General features: G+C 40.4%; 2 protein-coding genes and 1 pseudogene across 2 annotated transcripts; 1 reads left to right on the plus strand and 2 right to left on the minus strand.

Moving 5' to 3' along the window:
* Window positions 1–92: 92 nt before the first annotated feature.
* LOC115689385 (uncharacterized) lies at window positions 93–4,335 on the minus strand. The gene is made up of 5 exons (XM_030615402.2): window positions 3,887–4,335; window positions 1,891–1,976; window positions 1,480–1,785; window positions 1,307–1,390; window positions 93–876 (listed from the first exon to the last, which is right to left on the minus strand). The coding sequence occupies exons 1-5, from the start codon at window positions 4,295–4,297 to the stop codon at window positions 453–455; spliced, it is 1,311 nt and encodes a 436-aa protein (XP_030471262.2). The 5' UTR covers window positions 4,298–4,335; the 3' UTR covers window positions 93–452.
* Window positions 4,336–5,250: 915 nt separating this feature from the next.
* LOC115667212 (WEB family protein At5g55860) lies at window positions 5,251–10,582 on the minus strand. Its single transcript, XM_056321252.1, has 4 exons — window positions 10,344–10,582; window positions 10,073–10,117; window positions 8,797–9,007; window positions 5,251–7,623 (listed from the first exon to the last, which is right to left on the minus strand). Exons 3-4 carry the CDS (start codon window positions 8,965–8,967, stop codon window positions 5,839–5,841), a joined length of 1,956 nt encoding a protein of 651 aa, XP_056177227.1. The 5' UTR covers window positions 8,968–9,007; window positions 10,073–10,117; window positions 10,344–10,582; the 3' UTR covers window positions 5,251–5,838.
* A 6,437-nt stretch (window positions 10,583–17,019) lies between these two features.
* On the plus strand, window positions 17,020–18,175 carry LOC115689398 (L10-interacting MYB domain-containing protein-like; annotated as a pseudogene).
* The last annotated feature ends 1,349 nt before the right edge of the window (window positions 18,176–19,524 follow it).

A 19,524-nucleotide genomic window follows, 5' to 3' on the forward strand; every position in this document is an offset into this window, starting at 1 on the left:
AGATCCGAGGCTTATCCGGGGTAAAGCGAAAGCGTTCGAAGCCATACTCAAAAAGAGGACCTGTGCATAAATAAATCCGAGCCTGGGCAAAATATAACAAACAGGCAGGACACGCCTTTCTCATATCGACCAAGTAACACATAATATCAATTATTCAAATTTACAAAGTTAAATTACAAGCCAAAAGCTACCTAAAGCCAAAAAACAAGCAAGACCTCTGCACACAAGGGGGATGGGGAAACCCCTAAAAACACAAGGTAGAATTATGTGCATTCGATATTTAGGACAACAGGTTAGAAGGACCATAGATAAATCGAGGCCATTGGAAATGAAGGATCAAGCCCGCCCTTCTGACCCTGACATGTACAAATATGTGATCCCACTAAATACTGGAGTGGAAAATCCACTGACGCATTTCATCATGAAGCATGGAAGATTAAGTAGACACCCTATCATAATTGTTTATAGCAGCTATATGCAACGGCAACCGACGCTGCAGCAAAAACAACAGCGAGTGCTGCATATGTATCTTCCCGCTCCCAACTCTCTAACCAAGTTGGCATTGAACAGACTTTACGTGCACCAACGCTTTTACCACTCTTTGTGCAGGACAACTTTTTGCCAATCTTCTTTCCAGATGCCACAACCTTCTCATCTGTCTTCTCTGATAAAAGAGGTTGCTGACAACAAGATGAGTTCCCATTTCCCTGGCAACAAGGCATAACCTCAACAGGAGTTTCAAAAACATCAGTCTTTTTCCTGTCCATCCATGTCCCTGTTAGCTCTTTGCCCTTATTCACAGTCATATCACCATCTAATTGGAACCTTTGCTCATGTAACTTCTTCTGTGCATCTTCTGACAAACCCATTTGGCCCCTGTAGGTAGAGGTTAATCTTTTGTCAACTGTTTGATGATTCAAACACATTCAAATAATAGGGATGAGCTCAAGAGACGCTGCATCGGACCCCAACAATAGAAAAAGGGTCCTACTGCTGCACATAGCATGTGAAGTTCTGGGAGTTGAAGAACCTAAGAACCAATCATATGACAGAGAGGTAAGTGCAAGTTCTGCATTCTAACTTGTGCAGGAACTTCCAGTTAGCGAGGATCCACCTTACAAATATTTTAGAGTATCTCCTTTTTCTTCTAATCAAATTCCAACTCAGTAAGGAGACTTTACGCAAAGCTCTTCCTAGAGAAAACAAGGAAGCAGACCGAAAACAGCGCGCCTCAAATTCTGGAGAACAAGAAAATCAGCGCAAGATAGAATGGCAGCCTAAAATTAGAAGGAATTAGCAGCATTACCTCCACAGCCAGTCTACTATTTTCCCTTCCCCGATATGTTGCTCCAACAATATGGACACATCATCTGGAGATACATATCCATACCTATACCACATTTCAGAAAGGAAAGTTGGGATGATATAAGTCCAAAAGCCCATAGTCATATAAAAGAGCACTAGCATCAATGAACCTACCAATGCCCTGATATGGCTCCACTAAAATCTGGTCCAAATATTATGACATTTCCAGCGTACTCATGACCTCCAACGTGTGAACAAGGGCTAACAGTAACTTTACCATGGAGACCATGCAACTCTATCTCTTCCCTGAACCTACTAACAAGAGCAGGTCCACAGACTCCACAACGACGATCTCGTGATCCATGGGAACATACGAAAACATAAGAACCATTTAGGGATTCGGGTGTTCCAGGAAGCCATTCACCATCTTTAACGAGAACTTCTTCAACAAATGTATCAACATCAAAATGTGTTAATCTCCTGCATTCTCAGCAAATGTCGGTTCAGGATGGAAATAAATAAAGGTAGCTAGAAGGAAATTTGAAGAGTGTCCGAGAATAGTTCAAACCAGATAACCTAACTGACCTGTATCTAATCATGTCTGGAAATATCAACACATCCCCATTTGATGTCTCTGTACCATCATGCCCCTCACAGATGGTTAAGCGTGTCTTTGTTTTGCAGGGAGAACGAAGAAAGGAGAGAGATTGTATCAGCAACAGTAAATGAGGAAGAGTTAGAAGTCAAACAGCAAGCAGGCAATATTCAACAGGCAAAACTATGTTGATTAGTGAACACAAACAACTCTGGTTTAATAAAATCTAAACCACCAGTTGTCAGCCTCATTTACTTGTTTGACGTACAACTACACTGCAACAGCAATTAGGATCAGACACAACAAGTTTGAGAAAAGCCTACTGACTTTTCAACTACATCTCAAACCTCGATGTAGAAATACTAAAGGAAGAAACCGAGCACCTACAAACAGGGTGTCTTACGAAGCATGCTTTGCGCTCACACACATGAGAACCCACAAAAAAGCCATCTATTGCCCCAAACCTACAACTTTACATTAGTTAAGCTCTAATATGTATGTAGAGCGGTGCGAAAAGTTTAAGATTTAAAAAAAAAAGGTTATGAAAGTGAAAAAACTAGCAGGAGACGGCCACCACTTGTAAGATTTCTTCCTCCAATCTTCAACCTAATAGATGATGACAAGGCATCTAATAATCGTAGATCATCAGAAAGAAACCATGTATGGTCATCCTTGTAGGAAAAATACAAGATAAGCTTAAACCAAATAGATGGTAATTAACCACATAGATGGTAATCACCCAAAAAAATTACTTCTATATTGATCCCTTCCAGCAAATACTCACTGTCAAAAGAGCTCTAAATTGTCATCTCGAATTATCATTGATTAGACCTTCATTACACTTAATAACGGAATCAATTTTTGAAGATCAAATCTAGATAGCAATAATGTTGCTATCTTTTGCAACATTTTGTTGAATGCAACAGAAAAGCCTACATTAACAGAACAGCAGACCAAACATTCCCTCGTGATACCTTGACTGAGCAACTAAAACTATTCAGAACGTTCTGCCAAAAAAAAAAAAAACTGAAAAGAAAGAACCTCTTAATCTGCTCAACATTTAATAAGTTATAACACAGTACCTCACGGATTTGCCAATGCAATAATCAAATTATATTGTTGCTAGTATTCTTATACTACAAAGTGGTGATTCCAAGAAACTTGAAATGCGAAAGAAAAAGAAAAGAGGAGAGACAGGTCTTCATGTAAACACATTGCCTTTCCTGGACAGTTGCTTCCTTCTAGGGTCAAAAACCATCATCAATATCTGCAACCACATGCTTTCCCCTCGTCCTCAGGTTAACTCTAAATCTGACCTTGAGGTAGCATCATAAAAGACTCCAGGAGTGAAGCAACTAAATCTCTTTCCTTGAATAAAGTGCTTACACCAGCCAATGTTACCCGCCATCCAAAACCTAAATCTTACTTCCTTAACTAATGTACTGCCATCAATTCACATTACTAGTTAACATTAGGCAAGTATATGATTAGCAGGGTGAATAAAACATAAGAAGATCCTTTATTGTTTAAGAAAAACCATCACGCATGATGACACAGATCAGCAAGCTCCCATTTTAAGACAGCTCTATCTTCTGATAGAATAAGCACATGAACCTAGCCACGTCAAGCTAATGACCTGTTAATGCCCAAGTGCACAAGTAGGCCTTATTCAAACCCGCCCAATCGCCCAAGAATAATCCGAAACCGCTAACTAAATTCGAAGAACTGGAGCTAAGTTCATTTGATCACACGACACGATGAAACTTTCTTTGATTGAAATTGACAAAAAGCAAAGAAGACAACCGCCAAAATTGCTAATCAACCCCCCACGACGCCAAAATCAAACTTCTCAACATCACTTGCCCAACCAATCTAAACATCCATCTCAAAACCAAAGAATCAAACACACCAAACCAAAAACAACTCAACCGCACACCCCTTTCGTTTCTCTCAGATTTAAACACACACAAACACTTGAGAGACTACCTCGTTCCTCATGTCATTCTTCCTGGCCACGACGGCGGCGGAGAGCAGCCTCGGCAGCCGGTCGAACTCGGCGGCCTCGATCCTGGGGGGCCAGACCTTAGGGTTCTTGTAGCACAGGAAGACGTGGCGCTCGTAGAACTGCACGGTGCCGGCGAGCTGGTCCTGCCGGAACTCGGGGCGGGAGAAGCCGAGCTCGGCGTCGCTCCCGCCGCCGGCCGCCTCGCCGCCGCCGCCGCCGCCGGCGCCGAGGAGGAGCCCCTCGCTCTGGAAGCTCCCCGGGGCGCTACCGGAGGGCTCGGCGTAGACGGCGAGGGGGTCGGAGACGGTGATCGGAGACGACGACTGGGAGTGGTTGGCGGCGGCGAACGAGGAGAGCGCGTCCTCCCTGTCTCTGCTACTTGTGCTGGCCATTATAGAGAGAGAGAGAAGAGAGAGAGTGTGTGTGTGTGTGAGTGATTTTGGATGTGGAGAGAGAGAGAGAGAGAGAGGGAGAGGCGTTATCGTGCCGCGACGTTTTTTCAGGGGCTCCGGCCACCGACGGGGGGGACTGGGGACACGTGTCGAGCAGGGGGGAGACGGGGACCTATTTGACCCGACCCGACCCGGGGAAGGTTTGGTTATGGGCGAAAGGAGAGCCTGGTAATCTCAATGTTTTTCGTGGCGAGGAGAAAGTCATATAGTTTCCCTGAGGAGAAAAAGTGCGCTGCGATGATTATCAATCGGTCCTTTTTTTCTCGGCGAACTTTTTATTTCCGGAAATTTAAAGATATTCGCCTTTTTAGGGACTTATATAAAGAAAGTTGCCTTTTTAGAGACGAATTTTTTTGGATATCAGTCTAGATTTTGAGAATCTATTGTTTCCAATGCCAACTATACTGTCTGCGTAGCGCATCCTCTAGATGTATGTTAACGCGTTAGTTACACATCTCGTATGGTTTCCTCTTCAAAATTGCAACTCGAGGGATATTTGATTTTGAAGAATCCTAACTTGGGTGACCGAGATATAAAGATTTTACATGCAAATTAAGGGGCGGCAGCTGTCGTCGGCCTCCCTGCTCGGGGTGTTTCTATGCTGTCGTGAGCGTAAATTTCAGGGAAATATTGTGAGTTCCGTTTTTTTTTGCCAGAAGTCTCTATGTTAAAATGAATGGGGAATGAATAGTAGAATGGTGACGGCCGATTGGATGAATCTTCATGGTTTTAACCTTTCCCTCGTCGAGGAAATTTAAAGGTTTGTGTACACAAATGTGTAGATATGATCATTTTCTGGGTATACTTTTGTTTGCGGGAAAGCACAAATGTTGTTTCAACTATATGGCGATCGATATCGATCGAGATTGTTCGTCCAGTTCAACTCTTGCATGTGCTAGAAGAGATCCCCCGTTTGATTTTACACCACAGCATGAATAAGAGGGATTGCCGATGGTACAACCACGAAATCACAAATGACAACCAGCAAAAGCTATCACAAAACGAGCATTGTCAAGACAGATACACATGAAATTCTACCACAGCGAATATGTACGTTACGAAAGTAATAGAGAGTTACCACCTGAGACAAGGAAAAATCTGAGAGCTTTGTGCACAAAAGCACGGAAAGAACCGAGCTTGGACTTGTCACTAGGGTCATCACAAGGGCTTACTTGAGCCTCGATTCGCCAAAAAGGTCTTCTCTTATGAAAAGTAGACTGCTACAAGGTTGAGATGATTACGCCTTATAGTTTCTCCTTGAAGAGATGGTAGCAACTAACATATGTAACCCATCTGCAGTTTGAAACACATGATTTTCACAAACTCCTACCCACACAACATCACAGTTTTTCATGTTTCCTTCCAAGCCAAGCTTCTATGAACCACCAAATCACTCCCATACTCAAAACAGAATTCTGCCTTCACCAATCTCCAATGTACAAATGAAGAATAGCCAAATATCCAAATATCCAAAAGCAAAATCACATGGGCTTCTCCCCAGGCAAATAAGAAGGAGACCCACCCTCAACCTGGCTCTTTTTCCTTTGAAAGATGCCGCTAAGATTAGGCATGAGCACCTTCTTCGAGACAGAAATCTTCTTCTCCTCTAGTTTTTTTACCTCCATAACTTTCTCAGGAAGGTTCTGCTTTTGAATCCTAAAATGTTGAGGAGATTGCTCGTATGACTTCTCCGTATCGGCTAAAATTCGGGAAGCGGCATCAGTAGCCTTTTTCTGTTCTCTTTCACGCCACCTCCTAAGCTCCCCCTCCACGGCTTGCTTAGCCGCTTCAGCCATCTCCGCCCTCTTCAAAGCTGCCTCAGTTTCACACTTCATATCCTCGATCTCTTTATGAGTTGTTTCCAATTTCTTAAGTGCCTCAAATTCACTTGCCTTTACAGCTTCCGCCTGGGCCAAGGCAGCATCAACCTTCATTTGTGCTAATGTATCAGATTCCTCAACTTTTCGGCTTAGAGATTCAAACTCTTCCTTGGAGATTGTGATTTTGGCACCAGATTCGGAAGTAGAAGCACGAGCAGCGGTTCTTCTTTCAGATAAATTCTTGATCTGATCAAGTGCGCTAGTTTCTGCAGCTTTTGCTTCTTCTGCTTCTTCGATGGCAATTCTCAGATTCATCTCTGCTTCCTTGAGCACGTCTTTGGTGGCTTCAGCTTCCTTTTTTAATACCTCAGCTTCATTTTTCATCTCCTCTGCTTCCTTACGTGCGTTTTCTGTTTCCATTGATAGCTGGTGAAGGGTGGCAATCATTTCATCAGAAGCCACCCTTGCCTTGGATTCTTCAGCGAGGCATGCCTCCAGTTCAGATTTAGTCTTTCGAAGCTTGACATGCAGACTACCAACAAGTGATTCTGTTTCTGCTTCCTTTTGCTTGAGCTCAGCTTGTTCTTTCTTTACATTTTCTATCTCCTGCTTAAGAGACTCCAAAAGACTTTTAAGAGAGGTTTCCTCTTCTGCAACCTTCTTCAGTGATCCTTTAGCATCATCAAGTTCTGATGTGACAGTTTTCACAGACTCTAAATCAGAAGCTTTCGCATTTTCCATTTGCTCTTTCAGAGAACCAATCTGGTTCATTGTATTGGCCAATTGTTCTCCAAGGTCCTTGGCCAATTGAGGATCAAATTCCTTTTTCAAAGCAAGCAACTTATTCGCTGACTCTTCCAAGGTAGCTTTGCAAGACTGCCTCTGGATGTCCTTCTCTGCAAAAATCTTGGCTTGCTCTTGCTGTGACTGAAGGGTAGCAAGCTTCACTTGCCCAATTGATTCTTGTACGGCTGAAATTTCCTTGGAAAGCTCACCAACTCTCTCCATGTTTGCTTTGGCTGCATATTCAGCTTCTAGCACTTGCTTGGAGGCAGTAATTTTCATCTCCACTGCCCCATCGTGATCCTGACGAACTTTCCTCAATTCTTGCTTTGCAGCATCAAGTTCTGTAATGAGGTTGCCGTAATGTTCTCTGGCACTTTCTAAGTCCTGCTTCCAAGCCCCGTCAGTCACAGAAGTGCCACCGTCATTTGATCCTTCAAATTGCTTTGCTTGATTCTTTGCCATCTCTGTTTGCTTAATTGCTAATGTCTTGGATTCATTCACTGCATTTAGCTTATCGGTAAGATCATCCAATGTTCTCTTAGCCTTCTCAAGTTCCTCAAGTACCTGAGATTTTGTTGTTTCAGCATTCTTCAATTGTTCCTTCAACTTGTTGAGCTCCTTCTGGGTCAGGTGAAGTTGGGTCTCCTTGGCCAATACTCTCTAGAGTGAAACACAAATAGCAGTTAATATAATATAACCTAAAAAAGGAGTAACAATAAGGAAATTGCTGATCTACTAGTTGATCAAATAGCCAGTGACAAATTGTAACCCAAAAACCGCAATTGGAGAAGAAATGTGAAAAGGGCTCCACAAGCCAAAAGATACAACCAATCACCATGAACAATTGTGCCTGAGCACAAACTTCATATTAATAATGTGTTCACGGTCTTCTGCTTTCATCTAAATCTAGAGGAAGCAAAGCCAATAAAAAATATCCAGCACATGTCACATTAAAATTCTCTCCCCCTTCTCAATCAGAAGATCGCTAATGCTACACATTTTTTCCCGTGATGTAAGCTGGCCAGGTATTTAAGATTTTTGTCCGCAGTCTCCTACCAACAAGAATATCCAAGTATTTGGGCCATATCTATAAATCTAGAGGAACAATCAAACTCGAGAAGAAGATTCTCTTCTTACTTTTGCCATTCAAATAATGCAGGAGTAACATCTATTGAAGAAATCCCAAGTAGTGCCCTATGTTCTGAACAAGTGTCAAACCAAGTAGCAAAGTGCAATCTTATCTCTCTGACGCTTTATTCTGATTAAGCGAAGATAGATAGTTTGCAAAAGGAAGGTGAATTTGAGCACTACTTCTGGGGAAAGTCAAGGAACATACAAAGACCAACGGAAACCCATACCTAGAGCGGTCAAAGGTGCAATAAAATGGATATCCCTCTTCCATTCGAAAGGGGAAAAAAGGGCATCTATCCCAAGACAAGGAAACAGCTAGATGACATTAGACCCCTACGAGAAATGTGTCGTCAAGTATCTTAGTAATCTCAGAAGTAAAAACCTATAACTCCTAGATCTTTTTGAGGAAGAATATGTGCATTTACAAAATTCTGGAAACTGAGAAAACAATCTATAGAATAAATTTCATTACAAACGACGTGATACAATCATGAGAATGGGAGCATCAGCTGTGCATGGACTTATCACTACATTTAGAGGAACTATTCCATTAACTAGAGCTCATACAACAAGGAAAATATAAAGCAGACCTCCAATGGATGCATGATAACAGTTTTTCCCCAAAGAGAGAAGAAGGAAGGAAATAACAAAAAGTAGCTGAATCCCTAAAACACTTCCTAGAGCATGGTCATATCAATTTACCTCTGCAGAGAGGGCTTTAGGCTTCTTAATAGCTGGCTTTTCTCCTGAGAAAGCACCTTCACCGAACATAGTCACCGCATCTTTGACAGATTGAAATGGTGCCCTCGTGTCTATCTCCCCCACCTCCACTTTGGGAGAGCCTGTAGTTTTTTGTCGATCTTTTGCTACCATTTCACTTTAATATTACTTGGTTTGTATCTTTGTGAACCACCTGTTTGGTCCAATCATAAGAGATATATATTAATAAACCAATTTAGGAAAGGAGGAGAGGGGAAGGAGAAACCGATGCGATTACTGGCCGTATATGACCCGGGCTGAAATTTAAAATCAAGCCAAATTTTGCCATCAGGGAGAGGCGCACCAATGTTAGTCTACCACTAAATAGCGCATTTGAAGGTATGAAGCAAGATGAAAACTAACACTAGGTTAAATTCAAAAAGAAGGAAACCATCTCAGACACGCAAACCACACTACAGCAAACAAAGCAGATTGCAAGATTGTAATTGTGTAGACAAATTTATTTTACACCCAAAAGAATCTCTCACATGCTCATGACTTTGCCTTGCATAACCACAACGAAACTTTGAATGTATCATCTTTAACAAGTAGCAACCAAACGACAGCCCAGAGGCCAAATGAAACAACCTTTTAGAATCAGCTACATAAGCAACAGTGAGCATCACAGCATAGACCTATGACAAGTCAACAATTTCAGCCAATAAACACATATACTGTCTAATGTAACTTCAGAGAGAAACGCCAGTGGTGCCAAGAAAGCTACCCAGCTTCCCTCTTCCCTGCCCCCCGAAAAAGAAAAGAAAAAGAAGAAAAATAATGCAAAGGTTGACCTGGACAATCAGTCAATGATGAACAATTGCAGCTAAATTACTTATCATCCCACAAGATGTATATACTAACTAGCGCATGATGGGACCACAACCACGCTGTATAAACCATTAGAGAAGGAAAGTATACGCTCAAAGCTCTATAGAAAATAAAAATAACAAAATTTGGAGTTTGCTATTGCGCCTCCCGACTACAAACCACAAAGATGGACATCTCGCAGCAAGGACTCCTAATTATCCAGATATATATATATATATTCACCGGGACAAATTCTCAGCAAAAATCAAAATTGGAATCGTCAAAGTGGGGAAACCAGAAATGAACTATTTACACAGCACAAATCAGTCTCGGGACACCGGCCGGAGCATGCTGCGACGGCGGAAGTACAACAGGAAAGAAAGAGAGAAATTTACGCCCTAACAAGAACTACCCGATAGAGAAGACGCCGCTCGCGCAATCAGTGAACCCAATATACCTGCAGACGTAGCATAGTCAATCATTACAACCGAAAAACCTTCAATCGAGATTATATAGCCCCAGTCCCTACTTCCAAAGAAAGCAACTTCACGATAACACGATCGGAAATGTAAAAGATTGAAAAAAACCAAAAGAGATAACGACACCGGCAACAAAGAAAGAAAAGGAAAGAAAAGGAAAGAAAGAAAGCGATGCGGAGCTTCAAAGTTCAAAACCACATATACCTAACAACAACAAAACTCCAGCCCCGTCCCGAACCGAACCGAAGCTCACGCCATAAACCCTAGGAAGCAAACGACTCGAAGCCGAGACGAGAAGCGACGCCGACGACGCGTCTCCCTCCCGACGCGGGAGCCCGCGATCATTTCCCCAAGCAGCCCCGCGCGCGCGCCTCCCGATCACGGCCGGGAAACGGCCTCCCGGCGGCCTCGACGGAGGGAATCGGAGCCGGCGAAGCGGGAAGCGCCAGAGCCGGCGAGAGAGAGAGAGAGAGACAGGGAGAGGAAAGAGAAGCTTCCCCTTCCCTCGCCGGAGAGAGAGAGAGAGGGGCCGGACGTGGAGGAGACGGCGGAAGCGTGGCGGCGAGAACGGTGGGATTTGATTGATCGAATGATTGAAACTTTCAGAATTCAGAGGGGAAATTCAGGAGAGAGAAAGAAGAGAGAGAGAGAGAGCGAGAGAGAGAGAGAGGGAGGTGGTTTTGAAAAATCAAAAAAGCATTACAGGCAAAAAGACTGGTTTTAGTTCGAGACAAAAATTTTGATCAGTAGAGAGAGAAAGATAGAGATAGAGAGAGAGAGAGAGAGAGAGGAGGGGTTTTGGAGAGGGAAAGAAATTGAGCTGCGATCGGGTGCGGCGACCCCTGGCCCTTTGCACCGTTCCGGTCATAATAATCGACGGTCAATTTTGATTCTGGACGTGCGGGCTTGATTTCACGGATAGATCCTCATTTTAAGCGATTATTTCCTTCTCAATTGTCGAAGTTAAAAACAATCGGAAAATGAATGATTTGAGAAATGATCGTTCGAATCGTTTGAAATAATTGATTAATAAAATATGTTTTCATTATCGAAAAAAAATTGTGTCTGAATTTTTTAACAGATAGTGAAAATGTTTCTCATTCGTTCATTTTTGCGAGCGACGGGAATTATCATTTTTAGGAAAATATTTTTCGGGTCGGTCTTTTTCCAAAAAAACAAACACACACCACACGAATACGTCTCGCTACCGACACAAGCCTACAATCGACGGCGATGGTGAGCAGTAACTGATGGTGACGACGGCATCCAGCAACGATGGTGATAGAGTTGGGTTTTATTATAACTTTGCGGAGTTAACGGATGTGAAATTGGAATCAATTTCCGACCTTTTTTAGCAATTTTATTCCATGTGAAATCAAAAGTCACTATTTAAATTTTTCTCTCAATAGAAAATCGGATGCACTAAAACCTCATTCCTTGAAGAATTCGATTCTACCTTGAATCGAACGATGCCTAAAGCCTTTACCTTTTTCATTTTTTTATCTTTTCGGCAAAACACTAGAAAAGATTTCCGAGTTTCCATTCTTAGGGACGGAATCACGCCTTCTCCACCCCCACTTAATCTCTTGACAAAATTAGATTAAAGGGTATGCGATTTGGGCAAATTATAAATCATCCGCAAAGAGGATATTCAGCAAGAGACCACATGTTTTATAAGCGCGCCGTCACCCATTTGAATTTTACAGTCGGTTGGATAAAAAGAAAATTTACGGACCTATCGGGATTGACTTTTACAATTTTTTTCATTTTGCTTGATCAAAATCCGGCAACGCTTATAAATTATAAAAAAAAATTGCTGTTAAATCCAAAACACTCGGGGGCGACAACACATTGATTTTAAAAAAAAAAAAAAAAAAAAAGGGGAGGCGCCACGTCAGCACGCGGCACCGGCCAGAGACAGCTCTGGCTCCTGACGGGTCGCTGTCTAAAGAAAAGCGGGACCCGGGACGTGGGGGGATACAGAGAGAGAAAGGCCTCGTAGTGGATATCCGTCGCTTACATGCTCACGTGTCGTGCAGACATGTCGGCCCACGGCCCAATGAGATCCGGACACGTGTCCGGGGGTTCCTGGTTAGCTGCTCCTTGTCCCGATCCCCGCTTATCTTAATGGGATCGAGATCCAAATTCAATTTCATGGCGCCCCTCATTTTTGCATCGCGTCGGCATTCATTCCCAACCACAAAACCACCATGTTGACTTTGACCGTTTCTCCTCTTGACCGAGCTAGGCGGCGGGAGGTGGTGGTGATTTTGAGATCGATGCGTACGCATCGATTTGGACGCGTGAAGACATAATAATTAGTTTCTCCTAAATTGCCTTGATTCTCCCAACCATCCCGTGTCCCGGTCGGTGTTTTCTTCTTGTGTTTGCCTTTTTGGGGGCTTTGCAGGAACGGGTTTTGTTAACTTGAAACTTTCGAGATACGACGGACCTGCCATAACGTTCGAAAGAGTAGTTGTACCGATCGTACGCTCTCGCTTTTCCTTGAAGAAAAGAAAGAAGAGCTCGGACCAAGATCGAGATTGTATGCACGATGTCGCATTAAGCATTCGATACAGAGAATGGATTGACAGATGTCACCACTTCATTGATTTTGGTTGGGTAAGTAAGAAATTTACATGGCGTGGACCCAAGTTGAATGGTTATAACTGGATATTCAAGTGCCTTGATAGAGCACCGTGTAATCTTTTCTGGAGATTGTTGTTTGTCGATACAACAATACGAGTACTTCCACAAGTTAAATCCGACCATCATTCTCTCTTGAGTTCTCTGTCAAGTGAGAGGAATCCTCGGTCGAATCAGCCCTTCTTGTTTTGAAGCCGCTTGGTTAACGCATGCTTCTTTTAATGACTTTGCTCAAATCCACTGGAATGATGCAATTTAATTCATGTTGCTCTGACCCAACTCCAGAATAACCTTAAGGAGCGGAACGAACACGTCTCCGCAGTATTTTCAGAAGAAAGAAGACATTGTTGGCAAGACTTTGAGTCATACAAAAGGCATTACAGGTACACACAAATCCCGTCTTAGTGAATCTCGAGGCAAAGTTTCAAAAACAGTTACTTAGTCTCACTTCAGGAAGAAATCCACTGGTACCAAAAATCAAGACATTAAGGCTGCGTTTAGTAACTGGCCAAATAGTAACTGATTTTATTCTTTTATTCCTAGAATCAGTCTTGGAATAGAAATCCGTTTGGTAAATTTTTTGTTTCCGGGCACAGATTTGCACAAATTTGTTCCCATAATCAATTTTGGAATAAATCAAGAAGCAAAAAAAAGATGCTTCTTGATTCTGGGAACAAGAATCGGAAATGGAAAAGCATTTTTTTTTCTTCTTCTTAGTTTTTTTCTTTTTCTTCTTCCTAGCCTGTGGCCGGTCGCCGACAAAGGTTGGACCCTTGTCGCCTGGGCGAGGGCCGCCCTCGCTGGATCTGGCGAGGGTGACCCTCGCCCAGGCCGCTAGTCGCCCTCGCCAGATCTGGCGAGAGCGGTGGTGAGGGCCGCAACGCCCTAGCCGACCCTGGCTTGTGGCCGGTCGTAGGCGCCAGCGACCTGGCAATGGCCAAGGAAGGGGAAGAAGAAGAAAAATAAAAGAAAAATAAAAAGAAAAGAAATATTAAAAAATTCAAAATATTATTAATAAAAAGAGTAGAAATGCAATTATTAAACGCATTTCTGTTCTTTTTCTATTCTAAGAATAGAAATTTTGGGCAGTTACCAAATGCCTTTAAATGCTTAGAAATTATTCCCGGGTATAGAATAAAAAAGAATCATTTATCAATAGAAATTGTTTTCGGAAACAGAATGATTACCAAACGCACCCTAAGTGGCTCTAGTTCGGGGATAAAAACATAGTTTTTTCACACTACTACAATCATTCGACGTCGAAGGAATAAAATTGAGGCACTAAAGAATTCTAGTGGAGAATGGTGTCCAACCAAGAGAAGTTGAAAGGCATTCAAGTCTTGAAATCTCTTCACGGAGAATGACCCTACCCCTGTCGTACTTTCACAGCCTCATGGCTTTCAAGTCTTGAACTTTTCGCAAGCTTCAAGTTTGACTAGAATCATCGACAAGGAACAAGTCCACAAAGCACTATTTGATATAGGTCCTTATAAAGCACTCGGACTAGATGGCTTCCAGACGGTTTTCTTTCACTATCAATGGAAGTTGGTGAACAACTCATTAGCCAATTTTATTATTGATGCTTAGTCAAAAAACTGTCGCTGGATTGAGATTAACAAAACACACCTAGGTGTGTTTGGTTCGGTATTTTGAAAACCTCTTGGAGAAATTTTGGGGTATTTGACAACCATTTTTCAATGGGCTTTGGTGTGAAAGTTGACCTTGGAAATGCTAAAGGCTCAATGCTAGTCCCTACTAGCGCTGAGCTTTCAGAATTTTCGGAATGCTGAAGCCTTTATTTAATGAAATTTTGTTCAGTTCCTTTTTTTCTCTAAAAAACTTATTAAAAATCCAAGTTTACCCTTTTTTAAAAACAAAACCCTAGACTTGCAACCACCGCATCTCTTCCTTTTTAGCGTTTGCTCCATACCCTCCCTTTCTCTTTTTTGCGTTTGCTCATACCCTCCCCTTTCTCGCATCTGCTCCAGACCCAACCCCTTTCTCGCGTATGCTTCCTTCACGTTTTTACTCTCGCTCGATGGAGCTCACTCGACGGTGCTCGATCGACCGCACTCGTTGGACGGCGCTCCTTCGCTCGCGACTGCTCCTCTGAAGGTTCAATCTCTCATTCATCTTGTTTTGGGGTTTTTTTTTCACCTTTTTTGGGGAGAAGTTGCTTTCTCTTGGGTGGATCTATAAGTTGCTTTCTCGAGTCACATGTAAGTAGATGACGACTGAGGGTGCGTATGGTAACGTTTTTATTTCTGTGAACAATTTCTTTTCAGAAATAGTTTTTTCTATTTTTATTTCCTGGAAGAGTTTCTGAGCAAAATAATGCGTTTGGTAACTGCACAAAATTTCTATTTCTAAAACAGAAATGTGTTTGGTAACTGCACAAAATTTCTATTCCTGGAATAGAAAAAGAACAGAAATGCGTTTGGTAACTGTACAAAATTTCTATTCTCAATTTTTTGCATTCAAATCTATATCTTTTATTTAACTATAAGTACAAGTTATAAGTGAAAAAAACCAATAAGCATGATTTATTGGTTTGTCTAATCCTTTTTAGGGGTTTAAAACCCCTTTTAATCCCTAAACTAAGGAATCTTCAAAAATACCACTTGGGCACCTCAAAAATTTAAATTTCACTCAAAGTGGGTGGCCACAAGTATTCTAAGCCATTATGTGAATTTTTTTATATTTTTTTGGGGTAAAATTTATTAAAATTTTTTACTTTCCCTAAATCTGTTTCTTTTTATTTTTCCGAAATTTTTTTATGAAATTTTTTAAATTTTTTCAATTTCGGAATTTTGCAAATATTTAAGGGTTTTCTGAGTTTTTCTGATTTTTATGGATTTTCTGAGAATTTTTCTGATTTATATGAATTTTGGGATAATTTTATAATTTTTTATGGGATTTTTCTGAAATTTTTCTAATTTTTATGAATTTTCGGAATTTTTTAATTTATTCTAAGCCATTATGTGAATTTTTTATTTTTTATTTTTTTGGGGAAAATTTTATTAAAACTTTTTACTTTCCCGAAATTTGTCTCTTTTTATTTTCCAGAAGCTTTTTATGAATTTTTTTTTAATTTTTTCAATTTCGGAATTTTGCAAATTTTTATGGGTTTTCTAAGTTTTTCTGATTTTTATGGATTTTCTGAGAATTTTTCTGATTTTTATGAATTTTTGGAATTTTTAAAATTTTTTTAATTTGATTAATTTTTTTATTATTTCGGCCGAGAATGGACCGGACCGGTGCTTTGAGATGGTTTGCAGACGACGGAGGATGGAGGAGGAGCTGAAGTCGCGGCTTGAGGACCGAACCTTTCTATTTCTATTTCTATTTCTAGGAACAAAGAAGTAGATTTTTTTTACTTCTTATTTCTGCTCCAAATCTATTTCTTGGCCACTTTTCTATTCCAGGAAATAGAAAAATAAAATGCGTTATCAAACGGATTTCTGTTCTTTTTTTGTTCCAGAGAACAGAAGAACAGAAAAATAGAGAAACAGAAGCGTTACGAAACGCGCCCTAACTGTCTCAAGAATCATTACCAAGAAGAAGACTCCATTAGAAATACCGATGGGATTCTGTAGCTTGGGTTCGCCTTTATTGTTATGTAAATGGAAAGATGATGTACTAATACTGATCTAAGAGATTAGCTTACTAGATGATGTGATAAAAAACAAGTATGCATACTCAAGAGGCAAACCGCATCCAATGCTCGATAATGATCCGCCACATTACTTAATCAATTCATACCACCAGTCCTTAGCATTTTCCAGAAAAATATTGGGTCATCTGAACACCATTCCACTTTCATATAATTTTTGTCTTCCTCACCTTTTCCTTTTTATCTGGTGTAACGAATCATGGCTCTCAAACACCAGAAGGCCCATTTTGACATCACATAGTTTTGTCTTCCTCTTTTGTTGTCTCTATTTGGTCAATATTTTATTGAATTGCAGAACTAACACTGAAGCGAGTTTGCAAAAATTGAGAAGGAAATATTCTGGCTTGTTTGCCCGAGAGATTGTAGAACCGTTGTTATAATACCAAGGAGCTAGTATTGCTTGATGGGTTGTTTTAAGTGCATGTGGTTTCTGATAATGGCTATTGCTTGATGGGTTGTTTTAAGGAGCTAGTATTGCTTAATGGGTTGTTTTAAGTTCTTGAATTGGATGATATGTTTGCTCATATTGATATTGATTCTAGTTGTCAATCTGGTTGAAGGATTATGGAATAACATTCTCTGTTTCTATTAGCTTATTCTCATCATTTAAATTTGTTTATGTCACTTTACTAGTAGATGGCAAGTTCATCAAAGGAAAAGGCATTTTGGAGCTCGGAAGATGTAGAAACCTTTTGTAAGTTGTGCTTTGAACAAATTGATAATGGAAATCGTCCTGCAAACAATAAAAGGGATGGATGGACAGCCATAATTAAGAGGTTTGAGGACTTAAGAGGTAAAAAGTATGATAACAGTCAAATGAAGAGTAAGTGGGATAATCTTAAGGAAGAATGGAAAAGATGGAGGGCATTGGTTATGAAGGAAACGGGATTAGAATGGGATCCAAAAAAGAATACCATTGAAGTAAGTGATGACTGGTGAGAGAGAAAAATTCAGGTTTTTTCCCTTTTTTTTGTTACTTTTTTTAAAGTTAATATTTTATAATACAACTCACGAACATATTTATCATAACAGGAAAATCCTAAGGTTAGAGTTTTTAGAACGAAAGGCATACATCTGGATTTTCAAGTTTTGTTGGATAGAATGTTTTGAGATACAGTTGCTACTGGAAGTGTCACATGGAATCCTGCATAAGGCTTATGTGTTGATGAGGATATTGTGGCCACACAACTTGATATTGATGATTGTGCAGGATCTACTGATAATGATATAGAGTGTAATGTAGGTGAAAAGAGTGTTGAATAGGCTCAAAGCCGTAAAAGAACATCGCAAAGTTCGGTGAGGCAATCTAGAGGAAAGAAACAAAAGAAAATGACCACAACTGCTAAGCTAGCAATGCAAATGGATAAAATTTGTTAAGCTATTGAAAGTAGGAGCCATGCGAGGGAGTTTGATCCATACAAGAAAATCATAGAGACGTTGAAAGCCATACCTAAGATTAAGCAAGACGAAGAGTTATACTTTTTTACACTAGATCATTTTGCGGAAAAGAAAAACAATAGGCAAATCTTCATGAACATGGATGGCAATCAAGAAAAAGTCAAGTGGATCAAATATAAGTTCACACAGCATAGTCATCACTAGGATGCTAGATTATTCAAATTCTTTCATATGCTACGTTATTGTAATGTGAGACCTATTTGAACTACTTATTTGTACTAGTTGGTGAGACATGTTTATGTTCTATTGTGAGACCTATTTCTAATTGATGTTCCCTTTATTAAGTGGAGTTTTCATATATATGATGGTCGATAAGTGTTCTATCGATGGATGATCTAGATAATTTATTACATCCTTATTCTAATTCTATTTTGTTATTTTAACTAGTTATGGATGATTCTCCTGAAAGGGAAAACCATGAAAAGGATGAAGAGGAATATTGGCTACTTTGTGCAACCGCACATACAGGAGGTGTTTATCATGCAACTTACCGTCACAAAACACCATGCATGACCTCATTATACATAGGAAATGTATGGTTAAGAGAGTTGATGGGCATTGATGATAATCCAATAAGGTGTTTTTAAATGTTTAGAATGGATAGGACTATATTTAATAATTTAATGCATGATTTAGTGACACGATATGGTCTCTAAGGATCTAGGAATATTGATGTTGTAGAAATGCTAGGAATGTTTTTTCATATTTTAGGACACGGTATAGGTAACAGGCTAGTACAAGAGCGCTTTCAGCACTCTCGTGAAACCATTTGTAGGCTATTTAGCTTAGTTTTGGATAAAGTATGTGAAATGGGAGCAGATTTGATCCAACCATCCGATCGACAATTTAGGGAAGTTCCAATGAAGATACGGAATAGTTAAAGATTTTATCCATATTTTAAGGTAAGTTATGATTATACAATAGAAAAAATAAACTAAAAATAAATAAAGTAATATTTGCGTACTTGTTTTAGGATTGTATTGGAGCTATAGATGGTATACATATCCCAGCCGTGCTACCTACGGGCGACCAACTTCATTTTAATGGTTGAAAAGGAACACCGACGCAAAATGTATTGGCCGTATGCAATTTCAACATGGAATTTACTTATGTTTGGGCCGGTTGGGAGGGAACAGCTCATGAAACTCGTATCTTCTATGAAGCCATTAGGAGACGTGATTTACAATTTCCTCATCCTCCGAAAGATTCATTAATTAATGATTTTTATACATTAATATATGCATGTGGTATATGTTGATTAAATTTACAATTTTTTTGTGTAGGTAAATACCATTTAGTAGATTCTGGATATCCAAATCCCACGGGTTACTTGGATCTATACAAAGAAGTTATGTATCATTTGCCTGAGTTTCAACGAGGTCCGGCACCTACGAGCTATAAAGAAGTGTTCAACCGTGCCCACTCCTCACTGCAATCAGAAATTGAGCATGCCTTTGGCATATTGAAGAAAAAGTGGAAGAGTCTAAAGAGTATGCCAAGTTATCCATACAAAAAGCAAGTAAAAATTGTGATAGCGGCAATGACTTTGCACAATTATATACGAAGAAATACTGTGAATGATGCACATTTTGCAAAAGTAGATTTGGA

This window comes from Syzygium oleosum, unplaced genomic scaffold, assembly GCF_021117445.2.
Source record: "Syzygium oleosum isolate NSW1041296 unplaced genomic scaffold, Sole_v2.1 Sole_v2.22, whole genome shotgun sequence".
Lineage (NCBI taxonomy): Eukaryota > Viridiplantae > Streptophyta > Magnoliopsida > Myrtales > Myrtaceae > Syzygium > Syzygium oleosum.